Below are 22,499 nucleotides of genomic sequence, written 5' to 3' on the forward strand. Positions count from 1 at the left end.
TAAGATACATTTCTAATGGGTTTGGAGAGGTATGAGCTTCAAACATAATCAAGGTCTGTGGAAGTTTTCCTAACATCTGGTCAACTGTCAGTTTTATCTGATGTTATTGTAGTTTTATTGTAATTTTCCGTTTTCTGACAGTTGGTTTGAAGTTAAGATTGAAGTAGTTTAAATAGGTCGTCCTGAGTTATGTCCCTTTCACTTATGTCTAATATTCTATAGAAATGAAGATTAACAAACAATGTGAGATTCAATTTTCTGCTTCAAAACACTTAAATATATTTTATTAAACATGGTATGAGGTCATCATCATTAGATGCAGGTAAAAAGGCAGATGGACAAACAAATAGAGACTGGTTCAAGATGTTCTTTATTTAATTCAGGGAATAACAATACTGTCAGGTACACTAAGTATGATTCCCATGACCAGTTGTGGAAGACTACCATTTCCCATCCACTATATTTATTCATTTCATCCTCCTTTTCAGAAGTACTCTTATGCAGAGAAGTTCAACTGTGTCCATTATAGGTTTCCTTCTGTTTGCTTGACAAAGAATCGACAAGTCATTGCCTTCGTAAGACTTTAAAGGTGGATTAAACTATGCAAGACTGTCAATTAAATAATATTCATTATGCTATATGTAACAAAAGACATGTTTCACACCAAATGCACAGACACAATAAACAAGTGAGACGACAAACACAGAATGTACACATTGGGGTGTAGTGTCTCTTAGAGCTACTCACAGCTGCTTACATCAGGGACAACTACTGTACCCTTCCCATTGTATAATATATCAAGACAGACATTAGAGCTTTCTGGTGCAGATTTGTGAAAATAAAGACATACTTCACCACTACAACTTTTGAGCAAGGAGTGCTTAATGGTGCTATGCAACAGCACCATCTGGTGGTGTAACTATTCAACTGTACGCTGACTCTGTCGAGCCCATGATGCATTTTGGGCTGAACTAGTTTTGATTTTCCCTTTTATCTGCATTGGAAAGCAGAGAGACACACAAAATTAAAGCATCGTGTATGACCGTAATGACATGACAAAGAGTGAGGCCAACATGGATGTACCGGAGCTACCTTTCCCTTGCAAGCTGAACAATTCAAGAAAAAAACTTTCTGACTTACAGTTATAGTTTTGTTCTGAACTTGGCTCTATGTTTGCAAAATATAATGTTCCCTTAAAATGGTCCTTTAAAAGTGGGTAGATCGTCATGAGAACGATTTGACCTTTATTCTGTCTTGCTTCCAGCTGTAGCATACCTAGGGGGGAAACGGGTTTTGTGAGGGCTAGCCTGATCAATAAAGGATTTGGAATTTTTTTTTTTTTTTTGGTGGGGAATGTGTGTGTGTGTGTGCGCGTGTGGGCTGGGAGGACTGGAAAGCCATCTGCCTCATCCTCCTATGCCTGGAACTCGAGGCCGAGACCAAGCTTGTGGCCACCAGCGTTGATGTTCTTGCCATCAAGGAGAGCAGAGAGGGTCAGCTTGATGCCTGCAGAAATAGACACATCGGGGTGAGCCATGCATAGATAAGGGGATTTTTATTCAGGGGCGTGTGGTTGTAGGAAAAAAGGGGACTACGAATAAACAGAATGGATAGCTAATGTTGCAGAAAGGAGACCATAGAGAATGCCAATGTACAGGGTCCAGGATTTTGTGCTATGCCCCGTATATTAATGTGTATGTGCATATGATTTTTTTGACTACAAATGTTGCTTACTGTAATATTCCAGTCTTGGTTTACTGAACATCCTACCTCTATACTCCAACATTAGTTTGCAGTGCGCATTCAACTACGACCACATCTTACGGTAATTTAATGTAATGCTATTGTTATTTTACCCTGGAGAAAATGTGTTTTTTGGTTGTAAATGGCCCTACACAATTTTCTGTTCTATTTCTATCTGGCCATCAACATAGAATGATATCCTCAGTAACATGTATTCACTAGCAGTCGGATGTTTGTATATAAAAAGAAAAATGATGACTGCACTATATTGAAGAGAAATGACATTTTGATTTCTTTAAATTGACTAAAGCAGGAGTTGCTTCATTTGATAAATTGATCAAGAATGATTGGTGTTTTGCCTGAATGGCACTCACACGCAACAGACTTTCATGTTTCCAAGAACACAATCTGACTGAGTTATCTCATATCTGACAGACTTCTTCTAATTTGACTTTCTTGACACTGCACATCATGCAGTGTGACAAATGTGCATACAAACACTGTGATGTCAACACTGAAACAATTTATTGTGCAGCCCTAAAACAAAAAGCCTCAGAAAACTCAAGTCAAGTTGCACTCTTAAATTTACTCAAGTTATACAATTCTGGATAAATGGCTTTTTGTTGTTCATTGTATCTTAATTAAGATAATGTTATAATATTATGGAATTTGTCAACGAGGTCAGTGTTTTCGCCCTTTTAAGCAATAGACACACGAGTTATATCCAGTTACTCACCTGGCTTCAGAGTCTGAGTGTAGCCCAGACCCACGAGGCTGGAGTTGTTCACCTTGGCCTGTGTGGGAACCACAGATGAAAAATCATACAGTGAACAACACGTTTTACCAAAAGATGCATTTATTATGCCACTGCTGGGTATACTATCGCCTGTTCCAAGTAAAATGTTAAGAAAATCATAACTGTGATTCATATTGAATTCTGAAACTGATACTGTGAGTCACCAGTGCTACCACTGAAACATTTTCACTTCAGATTGGCATACTTAAAGTTGTTAGAAAGTACATATAATTCCACTAACAGACAACCACTCACACTAATTGACTCTGTCGAAAGTGGGATTTAAGGGCTAATGTGATAGACGGGACTAAATTAGCCTGGGCCGGTCTGTAGATCACAGACTCCTCCCAGTGGATGTTTTGGCTTGGCTGAGGCTTCTCTCATGCCCAAATGAACGTGATGCAATCACACGGACCTCTCCATTCTTTCAAGTCAGTCAGCTAGGCAGGACATTCAGCAGAGATTGTGACCTAGATTTGAACTGAGCGGATCTTGACTAATCATAATGCACCCCATCTTAGTTCGCATAACAGACACCCAGAATATCTCCATATCCAATATGCCTTTAGCCTGGGTTCAAGCAGCTGGTTTCACTGGCCTCTGCACTGCATGGCTCTTAACTTCTGCTTTTAGAGGTGCAAGATGTTGATATTCCGCTACTACAACCACTTCAGGTTACACACTACTCACAGAGAAGGATGCATCAGCGTCAATCTGATACTTGGCAGCGATGCCAAAGCGGGTGTTGCTGTTTCCAGCAGTCCATGCCAGGTTGACGGCTGTCTCCAGCTGGTCGTTCACCTTCTGGTAGATCGAACCACCAAACTCAGTGCCATCATTTCTGAAAACAAACAGATGAGAATGTGTAGTGTAAATATTAATACAACACAGGTGATGTTTCCCCCTCAAAAGGGATAAATTAGGGTTTCGTGTTTTGTAAACAAAGAAAGCCTTCCTTGCATGTCAGTTAAAGAGCTCCTCAGCCAGGTGCACCGTCACTGATGTAAGCCTACATTGCACTCTCTCTGACTTCACCTCAGCTGTAGACTGAGACAGACAGGCTTGACTAGCAGCACAGCAGGAAAAAGGACTTAAACCGAGTCCCGTCCCTGTCCCTGTCCCTGTCTCTCTCTCTCTATCTCTCTCTCTCTGTCATTGTCTGACACTACCTCAGTCTGGCTTTTCACCGAGGCCCTCTATGCTTGCCAACTACTCACTCCAGCTCACTTGCAATAGAGCAAATCCCATCACCTGGGTGTAAAAATAACTGCCAGGCACCTGGGTGCTGGGCAGATATCCAAATGGGAAACAAGTTAGTCAGCCAAACAAAGACAAGAAAACGGTTTGAGGACTTCTGTCTAGTTAAGGTCAGTCGTCTGGACTGCTGTTTCACTTATAGCTACAACTTACAGCCTGACACGTATGTTCAAGTACCACATAACATGATAAAATAGTTTCAAAAGATAAAGGTTGCATCTACATGCCTTTTCCATCTCAAACATGTCAAAGCGCCTCAGCTTTACCTTTAAACATCACATTCCCTCAGTATACGTTCACTTTCTTTGCTTTCTTAAATTTAAATGAGTATGGACTGCACCAAATTCACAGCAGATATGGAGAGGCCACACTGGTTCAACACTGTGTTAGAAAGGCAGTGCATGTAGTACAAAGAAAGGGTGCATGCTAGCATACTACTCTTAACCATCTGCTGCTTCATGTAGTCTTACACATTTGTATGGAGCTGGAACTCGTCAGTCTTGAATCCAACTGCAAAGTTGCTCTGGGTGATCCTGTTCCTGCCAGCCTCGAAGGTCATCTGGTAACCGGCCAGCCAGCCCTCGTAGCCCACCACTGCTGCGCCGTGGATGGCTGTACCATTGATGTCGTAGTTGACGTCACAGCCAAGGTTGATGTGTTCGCACTTGTAGCCTGATTTGATCTTGCCGCTCTTCTTGCTGGCATGATGTGAAGGGGAGATAACAAGTTGTTAATGTCAGAGGCAAACATTACCCAGAGCTAGAAAAAAGAAGCTTTATAAAGAAGAGCGGTTTATCACGACTATAGACTGCTATGGTTTTGTTTAAAAAAATATGTATTTTCAAGTGTTGTACCCTTTATTTTTACAGACACCAGGAAATTATCTCATTGTATCACATTATTACAGGCATTGGTAGACTCGCAGTATTATGACCAGGCTCTGCTAAAACATGTTTAACATGTTCTTTATCTTTCTCCAGCTGTTCTTACCCGGTGTTTGGTGAGAAGGAGGAATCGAACGTGAGCTTCAGCCCCTTCGCCAACTGTGGAAAAGGTAAGAAAGTTCATTTTATCAAAAGTCGAAATATAGTGAATGCAGAGAAAGGACTACATAGATGGATAGATAACTTCATCTGTTACTTTACACTTTACCATCTCTAGTTGCCATTTGCAGTAACATGTAAAGTGTAAATGTACAGAGCCAAAGTCACATTTTTACATTAAATTTTATTACATTTTCGATTTGCTTGGCCACCACACCCCATCACCAACCTGGTCTTCAATGGTGATCTCGGTCCCCAGGGTGTTGTCGGTGTTCCACTTCTCTGTAAAGGTCAGTCCATGCTCTGCCCATTTGTACTTTGTCTCCAGGGAGCCAGCTACCTTGCTGGTCTCAGTGTTGGCAGAGCCCGTGCTGGTGAACTCCTGCAGATGATAGTATTGGCATCAGAGTCCTACTAATGAGAATTAACGCCTAGTATTCAGTTACATTACCAAAGGGTTTTACCCAGTAATGTATTGTTGCTAACCTTTAACCGACACCACGTCTGCATTTAACCTAGTACTACTACTACAACTGTATATCTAAAATTTGAGGATTTTTTAAGACATTCAGTTGACTGATAAGTCTTGGATCAAAAACGTAATATAGTATGTTGCTGATCATACTTCCTGAAGGCGAGTTACAAGTTATAGAAATCCATAGTGGACAAGACAACATAATAACATACTAAGTCCCAAAATAATGTATTTGTCAGGTAGCTGAGGTCATGGTCTCCTGGCAGCTTTTAGGAGGTCAGATGACCAGCCACTTAATTATCAGTCAGGGGCCTCTTAAGCTATGATAGGACGGCTGTAGTCTGGCGCAGCAGCAGCGCTGATAAACTGATGATGACAGGCAACGACTTACCAGTCCATTTTCAGACTTTGTTTTCAAGTCCAGCTTGATGAGCCCAAAGCCTGAAAGAGACAACATTTAATAAAAGATCAGAATTGATGTTCAGATGACAATACAGATCTAATAATAACCACTCTGAAACTGTTCTGTAAGTGGCACAGATTCCTTGAGACACAAGCACTGCTTAATGCCAATACTATCATGAATATTATCATCTTAACCATGTAACTGATATTATAAGTGTATTAATACACAGTATCCCTTTAGATATTTCAAACCACATTATTTCAAGCTATCGATTAGTGTCCGTGAAATACCCTCTTACAAGCCTCCAGAGTGCATTTAAAGTTATTCATGTGCCACTGACTGAATGTGTGTATTGATTTGATGTAGGTTCTGTGAAAACATTAGAGCTGTCAATTATGAATAATAGCTAAAAGGTTGGTTAAACACATCCTGGCTGGAGCCTAAAGCCCCTTCCCTGGCCCTGTCAAGCATTACAGCCATTAATTGATTCACCCAACCACGCTTCACATGACCCAGAGAGCTCCACAGCTCCATGTGAAAATAAGAGATTTACTGATATATACTGCCCCCACCGTGATTTAAAAAAAAAAAAAATGTTATCAATACTTTATTGGACCACAGACACAACACACAGCACGGGAGTGCTAGTCAAGTTTTTTTTAATGTGAAGCTGCGGCACTTGGAAATGTTTGGTAGCACCGGTGTTGTTATGAGTATATCACTTATAAGTCACCACAGCAACCCCAGTACTCGCGATAGCAATTACAGCATTTTAGGCAGTATTAGAAGCACTCCCGATACTGGTATCGATATTGGAACAACTCTAACTGAAACCCACAGCAATGCATTACTGTCTCTGTCAATGAATGACGAATCAGTCTGCTGTATCAACAGGGAATCCCTTGATAGAGGATTAATAGAGGACATAATTCAGTAACCCTTGAAGCACAGCTGTGTGTATGCACAGAGAACACCCTAAGGACATCCACCCAAACAGCAGGCTCTGATCTATTCATGGGTTCGGGTAGTGGTGAGTTATAACGTTACAGTAACTGGTTTGAATCATGTGCTTTAACTTTGCTTGATTTGCATGAGCTCTGAAAGGAAGTGTTGCATCAATTCTTACAAAGAATCACCCAGATTACCTTAGAGAACAATGTAGAAAGAGGGTATTGTTCTTCTTGTGTATAGACTGATAAACTAATAAGTATTCTTAGTTCTTATTTCATGAGGCAACAGAGAAAATCCTCAACTGAAAAGGCTTCAGTGCAAAATAAAGCTTGTTCTTACAACTACATACAACTTTTGGCAGCTGGTAGAGGCAACCCGTTGTCTGAATTGTTACCATGGTGCCTGGACTTAATATTTTAACTAACTAAGAAGGTGACTGAGCTTTTAAGTCAATTCGTTAGTCACAAGTAGTATTACACAGTAGGTGACAAAAGTTTTCATTACGTCTCCTGTGGCTCTGGGTGACCTTTTCCAAGCCTTTAACACTGTTTTACAATTAAACAGACGCATGTGTGTAAATACTACATGCTGCTGTCGTTTCTATGTTATGACGAGACACTATTAAGTTTGTTACGCAGTCTGTTATTCACACTTCATATTGTGTTTAATCCATAATGTATTCTATAAATAGTGAGTATGCTTGGTGCTTACCGTATCCCTTGGTAAAAACATCCTTGGCAGACTTTCCAAGGTCAACGTAAGTGGGAGGTACAGCCATTATCTGCAAAGGGAAAGTGGATGTTCATGGCTGGGAATAAGAACAAGGGGGAACAAAAAATACAAGCGGCTCTTCGAAAAATAACATCCCTGCTGTCTTCCCTCTGTGTTACAGCTTTAGGACAGCCAGAGTAGCCAGGAACACAGCAGAGGGACAGACACAGTAACCACACTGTGGACTGACTGATCAGATGTGAGCACAGTAGTGCTGCTGGCACAGGAAGGCGGGAGCAACTGGAGGTCACTGATGGATTTGAAAGGTACAAATCTGATGAAGTTATTGACTTTCATAAGCTGAACACTGATTCTCACACTCACGTTTGCTCAAACTTGCATTCCACAGTCAGGACAGAGGTCAGCTTGTATGCAGGTGTCACATTTTTGCATTCAGCTGTTAATTAGGGATTTTAAAAACCCTCCAAATGATACACTTTGCCAATACAGTGTCAAAACATTCACTGATTCCTGAGTAAATGTCATTTGTGAAGCATCGAACGCGACGTCTCAAAGTGGGAGAAGTCAACTTTAGAAAGAACAATGGGGGCCACAGACTCCCTCAGACTCGGGCACAATGCAGACTCTTTGCTAACCCACTGGACTGGCTGCTCTCATGTGTGCTCAAGTATGTGTGCACCTCTTTGTCCTTCATTTTCAAGAACAGCCTCTTGTGCAACACATGTCTATTTCATCATTATGTTGAGGAGATGCTGGTTCCATTGTTCAATAGCACAACAGTTATCAAGGGACAGCTGTTACGCAGGCCTATCGATAACATACATGCGCATATTGACTTTAGATAGAACAGGAATTTGATCAGTTTACCCGGTGAGGAGCAAGCTTAGGGCTTACGATTTCTCATGTCATTCTCTTATACAGCCTGTATGTGTGGGAATTTTTTTTTAAAACATTTCGACTGAGAAATTAAGCAATGTCTCTAAAACTAAACGTTAAATCTGTGCTCACTGATGTTGGGAAGTTCACAAGTAACATGAGGAGATTCTATAAGGAATGTCATGAATGATCCAAGGCTCGCTCCACCTCAGTGAGTCACTCCTGATCTCCCTCAAAGCCTGTTCAACCAAGTTAAAGTGAAGCCTCACCTTTTCACAACAACCACACCCTTTTGCTCCAATTCTAACATGACTAGCACGTCTACTGCCGTGCATCCATGTGCACGTTTGTGGCCCAGATGTTTCTCTGCATGCACCACGTCCAGCTCAGTCACAAAGGATGTCCCACTGGGCAGCCAACCCGATCCCAGTGCTGTGGTCATAAAGCAGCACTTGGACAGGAAGTGGACTAATGTCACGTATCTGCAGTCAGTGTTCACGCATACAGAAATAGCATGCCCACTCAGCTTTACACACGTACAGTCTGCCAATACACCCAACTGCGGCTGAGTAGTTTTAAAGCTTCACACATGGCTGCAGGGGGAAAAGGCCGTAGAGGACATAAGGCTAGGACAACCCTGTGCGCATGATATCTTGCAATGTCTCCCACTGAGGTGTCCTGGAGTGAAATCCTCACTTTAGGTTGAATAGGGTCACATCATCTTTATATAACAGGCACACCAATTAATTTAACAAAATAAAGAGCATCACTCCTACAGCATGGTAAGGACTGTGTGTGTGGCTGTGACTTTGTACAGGCTCCATCACTGTCCTTCAGCATCACTTTAGCCTGAGTGAAATTCAGGGAGATCCAGGTGGAAAAGCTACAATTAATTTAAAAGAGTGTAGTCTCCCTCTACAGTGAACACAGCAGTGGCCTCTTGACTCACGCAAAGAGGTTTATGAAGGCAGTAAAGGCAGCATCTCCCTGCCCTCGCCTGCTAGCAGATTAGCATAAGCTAGCTATCAAGGTGGACAGCGGGCAGGTGCCTCCGGTGAGTAACGTTACGGCACAGACAGACAGGGGAGCATGTAAAGTGACCACAACTCTAAACCGTAAGCTAGCTAAGCTTGATCATTTCTAGCTAAAGTTACATGGATGACTGCTGAGCACTGGTCAGCACCCTGTCGACCGCACCGCAAGACATTAGCCACTAAGCTAACAGCAGTTGTACAAGCAGCAGGCCTAGCATCCCTGCTGCACGTCGAGCAGCATCGGTTATAAATCAGAGGATGAGACAGACAGCTCCGGGCTCCGGAGGACAGAGTCCACCGGCTGATAGCAGAGAAACAGCTGCGCAGTAAAGAGTCAGCTGTGGAGCATTTCAGTAATAGATAGATAACGTACCTCTGTCTGTTCCAGTCCTGACCGAAAAGGGGCTCGTCAACTGCACAAAGGGAGGAGAGAGGAAGGAGCTGGTGCGGCGTCACGTACGTTGCAAGTCACGTAAGCATCAGCAGCTTCAAAGATACAACATACAGTGAAACGGCAAGATAGTTCACACCCTATTTTAGCATTCCTGGTATCCCACTGTCCCCACACAAAACTAGTAAAGTAATTTGCATAACCATCATCCTGAATGTTTGGTTTACTCGAGTGATTGTATGTTAGCCTAATTTATACTTGATTTATTTTCAGTTAAAACAAAACTACTTTGCAGTCTAAATTCCTCAAAAATGGTCTCAAACGTAGCCTAAATAAAATCACTTCCCCTCTTCAAAAAGAGAACTGCTTCAAATAAGTGGAGCTACTTTTATAGCTATATAAAATTACCTTCAGTAATAATATATTAATAATAACAATACAGATAATAATAATAATAATAATAATAATAATAATAATAATAATGACATATCAAGAAAGAAACACAAAATCACAAAAAACTCAAATAATTGCAATGGTAATCATAGATTGTGAATATAAACAGCAGGGAAATAAAATAAGTAAGATCTAGATTAATTAAACAAAGTTAAAATCATCTGAATCAGGTGTTAAAAGCAGCTTTAAAGAACTGTATTTTAAGAAGTGATTTAAAACCTGACACTGATTCAGCATGCCTGAAATAAGTGGCAACTTAATTTAAAGATCTGAGAACTCCGCTGTTACAATAGCTCACATGTCACTACCAGTTATATTACATTTTGTTTTGATCTAAGATAAAAGGGAAAGAAAAAAACGAGCTCTTTTAGCAGCGAGGTTTTGATTTTTTTCCCCCCAAATTCAAGCTGTGTTAAAAGAAGCAAAGCAGAAAAATATGAAAAAAATCTATCTATTAAAAGGGTATTATGTAGTTTGGAGAAGAAATTCAAACTCAAGACTTTTAAGAAGTGTAATATTGATGAAGTATTAACACAAATGATTGATTAACCAGATGTTCTCAGAGGAAAATAAGGTCCCCGGAACTGTAATTTGTGGCAAGAAAGGAGGTAGGGTCCACCAATTTTAAACAAGATCAAACTGTATGAAATGATGTTTCATTTTTAGGGTGGGTTTATTTATTCAGTCTGTTTTCTTATTAAAAACAGACTGAATAAGAAGTAATATCAGAAGTAATCAGTAATATCACATCATTATATTGTAATTCTGAAATCTCTCTCATAACTGAATCAGAATCAGAAACAGGTTTATTACCGAGAGGTTTATTTCTCTTCTGATTCAAATTTCGTCCCAAAATTACACAGTGCACTTTTAAATATAGCATAATGACCAATGGTAGGGCTTCTTACACGTTTATCCTCTGCCACGAGTTAATACCCGAAAACAGAAGTAGCTGAAAGTGAACCATCTTACTATTCAACCTTATCTTTGGTATCGGCGGTGCTTTACCTTGACGCATGCGTAGTTCACCCCTTGTAGCACGCAGCTCCTGCGGCATCACTGAGCGTTCCCCCTTAACAGCTGACTGGAGATCAGCTTTTTACACCTTCACCGCTGAGCCTCACCTCACTGTGCCGTTTGTACAAACTGACCCAGGGCGGAGGAGAGAGCCAGGCAGCTGTGAGGTTACATCACATCTGTAGATGAGAGGATGACAGGTGCTGACCTCTGATGTTACATGATGAAGATCATTCACTGCCTGCGGATACTGAAGAGCTCTCTCAGCTGGTTACACTCACATCCTCTGTAATACTGCGCAGTTACTCAAGTAGGCTACATGTAGAACTTGTGACCTTCAATTACTGCTTATGTTCAGGGTAATATTTTACAAACAGAACAGAAAAAAATATTATTATAATAATAATAATAATATGCAATTGTTACATATTTACCCAACAGTATATACTGGATATATATATAAAGTTTTGAATAGTTTCACCTCTAAGAAATGCTGCAGCTATGAAAATCCAATAATATGATATGTATTTGTATAATTTATAACACTGAGATGGATCACTCTGCTGCATAATGAGTACTTTTTGTTGATAACACTAATTTGGTTTCTTCCCTCTGACATAATTACGCAGATTATATTAATACATATTATAGGATAGATTAAATGTTTCTTTTTTTTTAAATAATCTGAATGTGACCATCTTTGTCATAAGCATGGTTGTTGTCAGCATGAGGTACAAAAAAAAAAAAACAATTCACAATATTTCCATCAGAGTGACATTCATGTGTTTTATTTTATCATGGATTTTGTTAAGGTTATATTTTTAACTGCTCTTGACATCTTTGCACAAATATTAGATTTAAAAGGCGGTTGGGTGATATATAGAAATAGAAGAACTACTCAGATTTGTTACCAGAAAAAGTCCTGCATAAAAAATGTTTCTACTTAAATGAAAGTATTGGCATCAAAATGTATTCTAAGAAGCTTACTGATTATGTCAAATGGTTTATTCTGGATAAATGTATTTTAGGATAAAATACTCCCCCCTTGAGAAGTTACATCTTAATCAGTAATATCACATCATTATATTGTCATTCTGAAATCTCTCTCATAACTGAATCAGAATCAGAAACAGGTTAATTACCGAGAAGGGTTTAACACCAACGAGGAATTTGTCTTGATGAAGAAGGTGCATACATTAAAGACAATAAACAAACAGTGATTATAATATATACAATAAAAACAGACAGAGGCATAGAGAGTGAGATGATTGATAAATAAAGACCAAAGGGCTGTACAGGAATACGGGAGAGCTGAAGTTATCAAATAAACGGAGTGGAGTAAAATGTTCAATATTTCCCTCTGAAATGTGTGGAATCGGAGCGTCAAGCAGCAGGAAATGGAAATGTTCTCAGAATTGTACACAATTTGAGTCAAATGCATTTTGCCACGTTCCACGTCTGTTCGTATATTAACAAGCGTAAGTGTGTAATGTAACTTTGTCTGGCCTCATTGTGGATGCAGAGCATGTTTTGCAGTTTTGTTTTAATTTATGCGTGCAGGATTTCGCAGAAACAGCAGTGTGGTTGAGTGAAGGGAACTTTGCCAAAAACCTTCAGACGCTTCCTTTGCAACTGGCAGCAAACAGTGAACAATAAGGCACCTCAGTGTGCCTCACTCACCCATACATAATTGCTTTTTTTTTTTTTAATTATCTTACCTCTCATATTTCTCTTTTTTTGTTAGTGTGCATCAGGACTTTGAAGATCTATTTATCATAGTGGAGAATCAAAATGACTGAATTAATGAAAACTCAAACTTTCCCCGATATGAACTGTCTGATAAAAGGGAGGTCACTGAAATCCCCTGGTATAAAAACATGTAGGTGTCTCATCAGCTGATCAGGAAACTACAGCCACTAACCAACCACTGTATATGAGCCTCGCTGTGGCTGGCTTATCTGCCTGCTCTGTCAACAGTGTGAGGGTAAAACCATCAGCTGCATCCTCTCTACATGCTGAACAGAGGAAACAAACGCAGCGGCTGGGCTCGCACTGGTATTAAACATTTAAACAGAAAACTATTCTGATAGAGCGACGGGTCGTGTGGGAGAGAGGTTGTGATCAGCGTCAGCCTGTAGATGTCAGTGTTGTTAACCATCTGACAGCTCGCTGATGCCAGTAAACCGGGTGTTTCAGAGAAATGAAGGTGCTGTGGCCTCACAGCAAACTACCTCTGTCTGCGTCAAGAATTACATTTAAACCCAAGCTGTTATACACGGTGTAATTCGTGAATTATTTTAAATGTAATTCGTATAATTTTTTTTTCCTATTCCTTCATGTGTAGGTCGAGATTAATTTGCAAACCTTTAAAATTTAACACAAATTCTGATCAAAACGTCTTTTTGCACTTGAAAATAATTCATCTACAAAACACCAACTTTTCATGAGCTAAACAACAGCCCAGTTTACAGTTGTTGTTGTTTTATTCGCATAATCTAACAGTTGAATTGGTTTATTCTTCTTAAAAAAATTAATAAATTGAAAACCCAATCCCCAGAATTTGGAAATACATGATTTTCAACCAGCAGTGACAAAATGTGTCAGATTTTGCATTTTTGTTTTGTTCATTTATAGATTTTTACAATCAACTGTTTCATTTGTATTTTGTCGACAACGTTTGACCAAGCTGAGCAGAAAACATTGTTTTCCCTCCCAGATATTTTGCCATCATTTATCAGAATGCAATCTTTTTCTCCCCCGTATACACGAACACATATGGGAAGTTTTGCTGAGTATATTTCAGTTTGTTTTTTTGTTTTTTTCTCAACTCAAGTGTTTCCAATTCATCTAGTTTAAGGCTCACAAAATACTCAGCTCAGAAACATTTTGTCAAAGAGCCTGCATTTACTCAATTCTTTATGGAGAAGGATTAACATGCAAAACATTCAGTTTATAAGATTAACTTAGAGAGAAAAGTCAAAGCCAGACATATTTCTTCACTTGCCAGAAGGACCTTATACAAGTACATTGAATATTAAATACGGATTAGTGAACCTCTCCCGTTATTCAACTTTTGACTCGAGTCACTCTAACCTGTGACAGGCTGCAGCAGACACACTCAAATCTTAAAAAGATTTAAAAACTCCAAGAGTTGCCTTTTGGACCATTCTTCAAACGGTGCCGCCTGACTTTATTACAAACTTTTGGCTTTTTCACACAGGACGACATTTTTCTGACACATGATGCAACGTCAGTAGAAACCGTTTTGGTGAATTTAATGCTGTCAGCGTATAGTGAAGGCAGCTGTGACGGGAAGCAGTGATAAATAATATTAATTCAAGTCACAATTGCAAACGGCACGGCCTGTAAATAAAAGGAGCGTTGTCTCGTGATGGATGAGAAGCGATCGCTCGTTCTTCATTCGCTCGCCGACGTCCACAGCTTGTTGTCATTAAACAAACACATTTAACTTATTTCCTGATGTGTGTTTGGAAGTTCCCATCGCTGTTCTGTGTCCCTGCACCCCGGAAAAAATCTCAAGTAACATTTAATCAACAACTAGTAACATGTTTGTCGCCTGTCGGTCGCCTTCAGAGGCAGCCAGAATTCATTTCTAGATTATCCTCGAGTCATATCTGGATGCTCTGCTTTCATCCCCCCAAGCTTCAAAGCCGGCGCTACGCTCACTTCAAACAGCCGTCACCGAGTGCCAATCAAATCCCGCTCCAGAAGACAACAAACACGACAGAAAATGTTAATCAACCCGGGCCGAGCATCACCAAAGTAAATAAAATAGATTGTAAACAGATGCCATGATTCGCAACATATGGATAAATAAGGCAGTATGTCATCCTTCTTTTTTTTTTTTGTCTTTTTTTTTTTTTTCCAATTCAGTGGTTCACACAGGGTCCAAACTCCTCTTCCTCCCCCTCTTCTCTCCATCCATCCATCCATCCATCCCAAAGCCTCTCCTATGAGTCAGTGACTTTACTGCACGCTGCTGCTTTTTCCAGCTCGGGGTGGAAGTCCATAACCCAGAGTCTGGTTAATACAGGAGTGTAAATCACTTAACTCGTGTTCCTGCGTTCAAACAGTCCGAGGGCCAATAACCTTTTTTTTTTTTTTTTTCTTTTTTCTTTTTTAACCTTCGTGTCTGCAACATTCAGCACGCTTAAAAGGTTTTTATAACGGATTTAATGTTTTCGAAGTTTCCACTCCCGCAAATTCAAAAGGGATTTCTGCCATCAAACGGGACGGTGAAAGAGATGACAGGTCCAAATGGATGAATAAAAATCACTCATTCAGCCGCTGGGAAACAGGCCAGGGGTATCAACAGGAACACTACCGATGCAAAACAAATTTGGTCTTTATGTCAAGAACTGACGTCTCCCATACGGAGAAATGTTTGTGGTGCCCGGGACGAAAACATTGCAACAAAATCTCCAACATCCTGACCGCTGATGAGAGAAGTGTCACAACACGACTGCTCATTTGAAAAAAAAGTTTGAATAAAACATAAACACGGATCGGTTTGTGCCCATTACTGAGTTATCTGTTGCACAGCTGTGGAAAGAGCACTGAAAAATCTACATAGTTACAGTTACGTTACTGAAATATCCCTCAATTTCAAGCAACACTACTGGTGTTAAAATGATACTCGAGTAAAAGTGCACACTATTCTTCTCAAACGCTACTCAGAGTATTCATTATTTTATAAGCAGGCACTCGATCAGAGAGGTTTGTGTCTCTTCAAACCTTCAGTCCAGATCTTGTCAGTATGTCAGGCATGAAAGATTTAGATATCAAATCAAATTGTACTCGGCACTCAAGTATTATTTTAAAAGTAACAAAGTAGATGACACGGTGTGATGCCTGGAAAATTACAGACTTGGGGAAAAAAAATGAGGGTTCAATTATCCCAAATAATGATTTAATTACAGTAATCTGAGTAGCTGTAATTAGTTACTTCCACCCTTGCTATTATAGATCTGTTTCTTAAATAAAGCGGACAGGCAGACAGTCGGCTCTGTGTCTGATAATGATGTGCTGATTGCTCTTCGCTCGGTCGAAATAACCGACCACAACTCGTCCCGTGACGTGACGAGCCCGCTGATGTAACGTCCCCAAGACAGAAACAATGTGAATGTGTTTCACGAGACAGTGAAGATCTGTCGGCTCTCGGCGTTTCTTCCGCTTCATGTCGTCGGGGACCGGTGTCAAGAGAGGCATTGTTTGCAAAGTTTGCCGAGGACCTCTGTGAGACTCCTTTGACTGCGAGGTCGCGTGCCTTGCAGTGGCTCAGGTTCGGTTCAGAAGTGGGAACACGAGTTGGGAACAAGCAGTTTGTCGTTGCGGGTTTTCTCTTAACACAACTTAAAAATGAATGTATTTGTTTTGTTATTTGATCGCCGTCGTTGTTTATAAGTGGTCGACATGATAGGAAAAAAATAAGAGATGTTTCCTTCCTGTCTGAACTTTGGTAAATGCATCGGAGGCATGAGAAAGTGTCAAGACTCGGCTGTGGTCAGAGCACTGCTGTGGAGCTGTGACTCATTCCCCCTGTGATGGTGTGTGTGTGTGTGTGTGTGTGTGTGTGTGTGTGTGTGTGTGTGTTGTGTTTAGATGGGGGGGGGAGGGAGACTGTGCAGCGTCTGTGTGTGTACGTAGCAGATGCAGCGATCTTTATCTCCCATTCATGGCGTCCAAAGAAATGTAGCGTAAGCTGGTTAACAGTCATTTTCTCGGTATCTGCCTGGCAGAGATGTGCTGATAATCACTGCCATGCCGCTCATGCAGCCACCTGCCGCCTTGTTCTGTGGAAACTGAGGTGAAGCTGCAGCGTTGCCCAACAGCGCTCATGTTTCCCACATGCTGCTCCGCTCATCGATTGACTTTGAAATGCTGCATAGCTGCTCCGTGAAAGCAGCATTACCCAACAGGGATGCCATGCAGGGTGAAACCCACTGCAGCTTCATGCTTTATTTCCATTTTGATGCAACTTTATACGTCTTTTTTCCACCACATCTCAGAGGCAAATGTTGCACTTAACACTCCAACGCATTAGTTTTCCGAATTCAGATCACAACTTTTCACCTGTAGAAACAATGAACCATCAGCCGTCCTCATTGGTTGATTATGATTTTTCCCGATAAACTGAAGAATGATGTTTGCCTTTCCTGCTTCTTAAAGGATAAGGTCACCCCAAAAATTGTCGTCTTGCCCCCGTGCTGACGGATAGAAGGATGAAGTTTTGTAGTTCAAGACGTATATTTCTGGAGCATAACAGCAGAACAGCGTCGCAGCATTCTCCAAAAGACTGAAGAAGCCGGGAACTTTGTTTTTGAAAAGACGTTATTTAAACTCTTGGCGCACAGTCATGTTAAGACGGGTCGCTACAGCGAAGAGATCAGCTTTAAAAAAGGGTGTAAATAAAACCTTTTCTAACCAATTTGTGATTTCGGGGCTTCCAGAGACTTCTCACTTGTGTTTTAACATTTTCCCCATCTACTCCAGTTGTTCAAGAGAATACTGCAATGCTGTGAAGCTCCAGAAATGTTTTGTGGACGACAAAACTGTGGACAACTAAGCGGAAAAACACAGGACTGTTTCCCTGAGCTCGTTAAGTTAACTTTTTTCTCACAGCAAAAGACATTTACAGCATTAAAACGTGACAAATAAATTAATAGTAAAAGTATTTCAAAAGTTATAGTAAAACACTGTCAGGAAAGATGATGCCGTAAACATTGACATTCAATAGTTTCTGTACATTTTGCTGATAATACTTTGACTTCGATAAGGTTTGGATTCAGGACTGTGTAGTTTTAGTACTTTTGCTTGAGTACAATGATCTGGATGTTTCCTCCCCCACTGTTTAAAGTACAAGCAATTAAGTTAGAAATGGGGACAACTTAACACTCTTCTAAGATAAACACATAACACATTAGCTCATCATTACTTGGAATTTCTCTCCTGCAACTTTTAACCAGAGTGTTTCATCTTCCTCATCTGCAACCAAGTGTTGACTTTACACCTTGTACACTCACATCTGGTTCTGCTCTAAACTGAATGTGGACTCTTATAAACACGGGTATAGTGCTAATTGTGACACTCTCAGAGTGAAATTATCACCGTCAGTTTTTGCTTTGTAGACACCTTTAAAGATGGCACCTTTAAATGCAAACCTCCTGTGTGAGTAATGACAGAGCTCGACTTCGGGTGGGGGGGTTCACCACCCGTGGCTGTTTCAGGCCCTTTGGATAAAAGCGGTCACGAAGAGACACACAATACTCCAAATAAGACAGAGTAAAGCCTACGTTTTGGGCCACATTGATCAGGAAAAGCTCATATTCTGATTCACATCTGCCGTTGATGATCACAATATGAAACCACAGGCTTGGCAGGGAGAGAGGAGAGCTGTGGCCCTGCCAGCACTTTTACCACAAACTATCAAACTGCCACGCCGAGCCTCCTGCTATACACTAGCTCACTGCATGCAGCATCAATGTGTGTACTGAATATGGGGCCCTGTAATCAACAAATTCTCCATATTCTTCCCCCCCAGGTGCCTCGCCAACATCAAAGGAGGTAAAGGCTGGTGTGGTATCTCTGTGCCTGAGCCTTCTACTGTATGAAACAGCCCGGCTTTCAGCCCCAAGACACAAGCGGGGAGCAGCCGCGCAAATTCAATTTCATGACTACCAGGTTTCTACCTGGCAGGTAGGGCTGTGGTTCATGCGTTTTTGTAGGGTCTCGCCTGCACCTGGTTAAGAGCCGATCACACCAAACGCCAGGATCAGATATAAAAAAAAAAAAAATGTAAAATCCCTGTGCCGAAGATCCAAGTTTTAAGAAATGGAAAAAGTACCAGAAGTGCAGACATTGGTGAATTAACAGCGTTCCTACGAGCAAATTTGCTGAAAGTAAAACATTTCAGATTCCACAGGAAAAGCAAACGTACGTATACATACATCAGACTCTATCAGTTTGATTAACAAACTCAGATAAAGTGAATCATGAAGTGAGATTTCTCATCTCAGATTAAAGTTTGCTGACGATGACGCCCCAGCTGGAACATCTCAAATCAATTTTCTTATGGAAAGATTTGAGTCAAACTTCTTTAAAGCAAACAGACTGCCTCCGGTTGTGTGAGCACACAAAGGCTTCGCGCAGACTCAGAAATGGCAAGTTAAAACCACTTCATCTCCATTCATTTACATTCAGTCACATCGAATAATATGTGCAGTTGAATGATCAAAGTATAAAGTTAATGACGTGATAAACACTATTCCTCTGGGTTCTGGTGGTATTTGTGTTGTTTCTCATCACTTTGGTCTTTCTGAATGATCGCTGTTGCTCTCTGACACTTACTCAGACATTAAAGTTACTGGGGTTAATTACTGGTGCAGAAGGCCCAGAGAGCGAGCGAGAGAAAGAGAGAGAAAGAGAGAGAGAAGCTGTGCACCGACTGAAAATCCCTGGCACTGAAACATCAAGCCTCCGAGCTAGTAACCTTGGTGCACGTTTTGATCCTGACTTGAATTTCACATCAGAAAAATCACCAAAACTGCCTTTTATCCTCTCAGGAGTGAAGCCAGATACTGAAAGGCAGCTGCTTTTATCACCAGCTGAGTACTGTAATTCTTTCTCTTCTGGAAAACTCTAGATAAACCGGCAGGGTAGGCGCAGATCGTCCATGCATTTTTTAGATTTTGAGGATCTGTAATTGGTTTAAAATGACTAACTTAACTTGAATGAATCTGCGGTCACTGTTCAAGCACCTAAAGGACTAGCCTAGCCAAGCACAACTACATTTAACATTTTGAAAACACTCCATGCTTTTCTTGACATTTTGATCAACAGTCAAAGGGATGTTAAAACACCTTTTTGTGATGTAAAAAAAAAAAGAAGATTATCAACCGTGTCTATGAATACAGACATGATACATATGTGGAATAACAGATTGTGACTTTGTCGTGTGTCGCCACATCTCTTTTTGTAAATGTTGTATTTCCACCTCTATTAGAAAAAAACCTAAACGGCTTTTCTTAGCACGCTGAATATATTTGCTAATCATGACATTTATAATCAAACAGATTTAATTCGGTTGGTGTTCAGCGAGAGTCTCTTTTATTGCCTTCATTTGATTTAATAACTCCGGTTAATTCTTCTTTTGTTTTATCGCCGACAATTTCCTCACAAAGTATACTATTGCGTAGTCTTGCGTAAAAAAGCAGGCTTGATTATGTTCGAACAGCAAAGACTCTTATGAGTGTACACAAAACCTTACACTTACAGCAGCCTTCACATTTGTGTGTTAACAGTCACAGGTGCAGTATGATGCCAAGCTTGACATGATTTGGTAGCACATGTGAAATCATTTCTATCATGAAGCTCTGAGATTGAGTTTTGACAGAGACAAGAAACAGAGAATGTTTCAAATGTTTACACTCGATCTGCAGCGCTCAGGACACTGCTACAAAACCTAAAACATACGATTCCAAGCTTTAGTTGATTCTAGGACTCTGTTTTGTGGCTATTTTTGTGCGTCTGTATTCTACATTAAATAAAAGCACTGTATTTGGAAACATACGTTCCCCTGCTGCCTTAAAACTGAGAGTTGAAGGTGCAAAGTGGATGAATTTTCAGGTGAAAACGTTCGAAAATCGACGCTTACCAGCCAAACCCGGCCCGTCCTGGTCCAACGCTCTCATGCGAGGTGTAAACAGTGACACTACTCTGGTCCTCCGAGCTCCCAGTACCAGTTCGCTAGCTGCACAGCTAACTGAGCTAAATAGCTAACAGCAGATACTGAACTGATAATTGTTCAGTTGTGCATTGATTAACATTCCAGACAGTGTTGCTGCATTTACTCCATTGAGAGGGACAGTTATCCTTTTTTGACATAATGCATTGGGGGTTGCTAATGGAAGCATTCAGCTCCCATCGCTGTCTACATAATTTTCATTATCATTAAAAAATGCAACCAGGACTTGTCTTACCATGTAGTTAAGATGCACTGCAAGTTTCCATCATGTATGTTCCCTTCAAACTACAAACAGGACAGCTCTCTGTGGAGTTTCAACGCTCAGTAATGCATGCTGGGAAGCCTCGAAATATGCTAATCATGTGTCTCTGGAAATTAATTCTAATGAGTTTAGTGAACTCGCAGCAGTGGACTGACGTTTATTCAGCTCGTCCTTTCCAAGTCAGAAAACTTTTCAGGTCAGAGTGAGTCCTGTTTATAAGCTCCGGGACAAAAGGAAGCCAATACAGAATGAATTCACTCTAAACGAACGAAACTTTTGTATTTACAAAAGGTTAATGTGAAAACCGAATTGAGGTTTTACAGTGTAAGCAGAACGACTGTTTATTTAGTCCTGTGATCACTGGTGCAATTTCTCACCTCAGACCTCAAAATCATTTCCATTCACAGAACACAGCTACCTGAGATAAAGGTTACAGTTTGTGATACTGAAGTGGTGAAAGCATTCTTTTTCCATATGGGGCGTCTGATCAGCGCCGAGATCTTTCAGTGGTTGTGTAATTCTGTACGTCCTCAACAATCACGCCTCGGGGTCTCACTGTAGATGTGAGGGGCCCTTTCAACTGGAGGAGATGTGAGGAAATCAGACACAACTGTTTGTCTGGGTGTAAACGTGCTTGTTTGCTGGAGATGCTGACGGTTAAATCTAAATGCCAAGCCCACCTCAAGCTAACGTACAGACACACTCACACACGAGTCCCTTACACCCCCACAGAGGTAGAGATACAGATACAGATACGTAGACATGTGCTTGACACAGAATTGTCTCTATGTGGTTTGAACTCTCTGACTTTGTCTACATCTCTTAATATCACAAAGCTTTCCGTAAAACATCGCACAAATGTATTCTGTGTCCGTTGGTCGCTCGTTACTCGGGGTTTACGTGAAATCTGAAACCGCCCGCATGTCCGCATCATTTGCTCCATCAGCAGACTTTCTTTCTGCAACGAGAGGAGTCGATTAAACTAAGCCCGCTACTTAATGCTCGTAAACCGGTCTGGCAAAGTATTTCTGCAGAGAGGGAAAACGAAGTCATATTGGCGATATTTATTATTTTGCGAGAATTATTTTTGATTGTACAGCCCTGGCACCGATGTCAAACACATGTTGATGAATGTTCTGCCCCGACAGAAATGCTTACTGATGGGGCACAACATATATACAACAATACATTATAGAAGTGCTGGAGCCAACAGCCTACACACAAATATTCCAACTGCATCCAGAAAAACTAAAAGAAAAGTCCCTCTAACTTCATCTATACATCATGTTGACTCAAAAAC

The 22,499-nt window shown here is 40.7% G+C and overlaps 1 protein-coding gene and 1 long non-coding RNA gene across 2 annotated transcripts; one reads left to right on the forward strand and one right to left on the reverse strand.

Moving 5' to 3' along the window:
- Window positions 1-347: 347 nt before the first annotated feature.
- vdac1 (voltage-dependent anion channel 1) lies at window positions 348-9,828 on the reverse strand. Its single transcript, XM_030438441.1, has 9 exons — window positions 9,687-9,828; window positions 7,383-7,452; window positions 5,706-5,755; window positions 5,069-5,221; window positions 4,787-4,839; window positions 4,267-4,494; window positions 3,230-3,380; window positions 2,480-2,537; window positions 348-1,506 (listed from the first exon to the last, which is right to left on the reverse strand). Exons 2-9 carry the CDS (start codon window positions 7,447-7,449, stop codon window positions 1,415-1,417), a joined length of 852 nt encoding a protein of 283 aa, XP_030294301.1. The 5' UTR covers window positions 7,450-7,452; window positions 9,687-9,828; the 3' UTR covers window positions 348-1,414.
- LOC115594386 (uncharacterized) lies at window positions 6,007-19,379 on the forward strand. The gene is made up of 3 exons (XR_003986465.1): window positions 6,007-6,750; window positions 7,564-7,708; window positions 18,736-19,379. It is a non-coding gene; the product is annotated as an uncharacterized LOC115594386 (long non-coding RNA).
- The last annotated feature ends 3,120 nt before the right edge of the window (window positions 19,380-22,499 follow it).

The sequence above is a fragment of the Sparus aurata genome, chromosome 13 (assembly GCF_900880675.1).
Source record: "Sparus aurata chromosome 13, fSpaAur1.1, whole genome shotgun sequence".
Classification (NCBI taxonomy): Eukaryota; Metazoa; Chordata; class Actinopteri; order Spariformes; family Sparidae; genus Sparus; species Sparus aurata.

What these genes read in the sequence shown, in the direction of transcription:
- vdac1 (XM_030438441.1), bottom strand. Translation starts at nt 7,449, where the DNA reads ATGGCTGTACCTCCCACTTACGTTGACCTTGGAAAGTCTGCCAAGGAT. An exon ending in TGTTTTTACCAAGGGATACG is followed by an intron (nt 5,756 to 7,382) that starts GTAAGCACCAAG and finishes TGTCTCTTTCAG; the next exon opens with GCTTTGGGCTCATCAAGCTG. An exon ending in ACGCTGATGCATCCTTCTCT is followed by an intron (nt 2,538 to 3,229) that starts GTGAGTAGTGTG and finishes GTTCCCACACAG; the next exon opens with GCCAAGGTGAACAACTCCAG.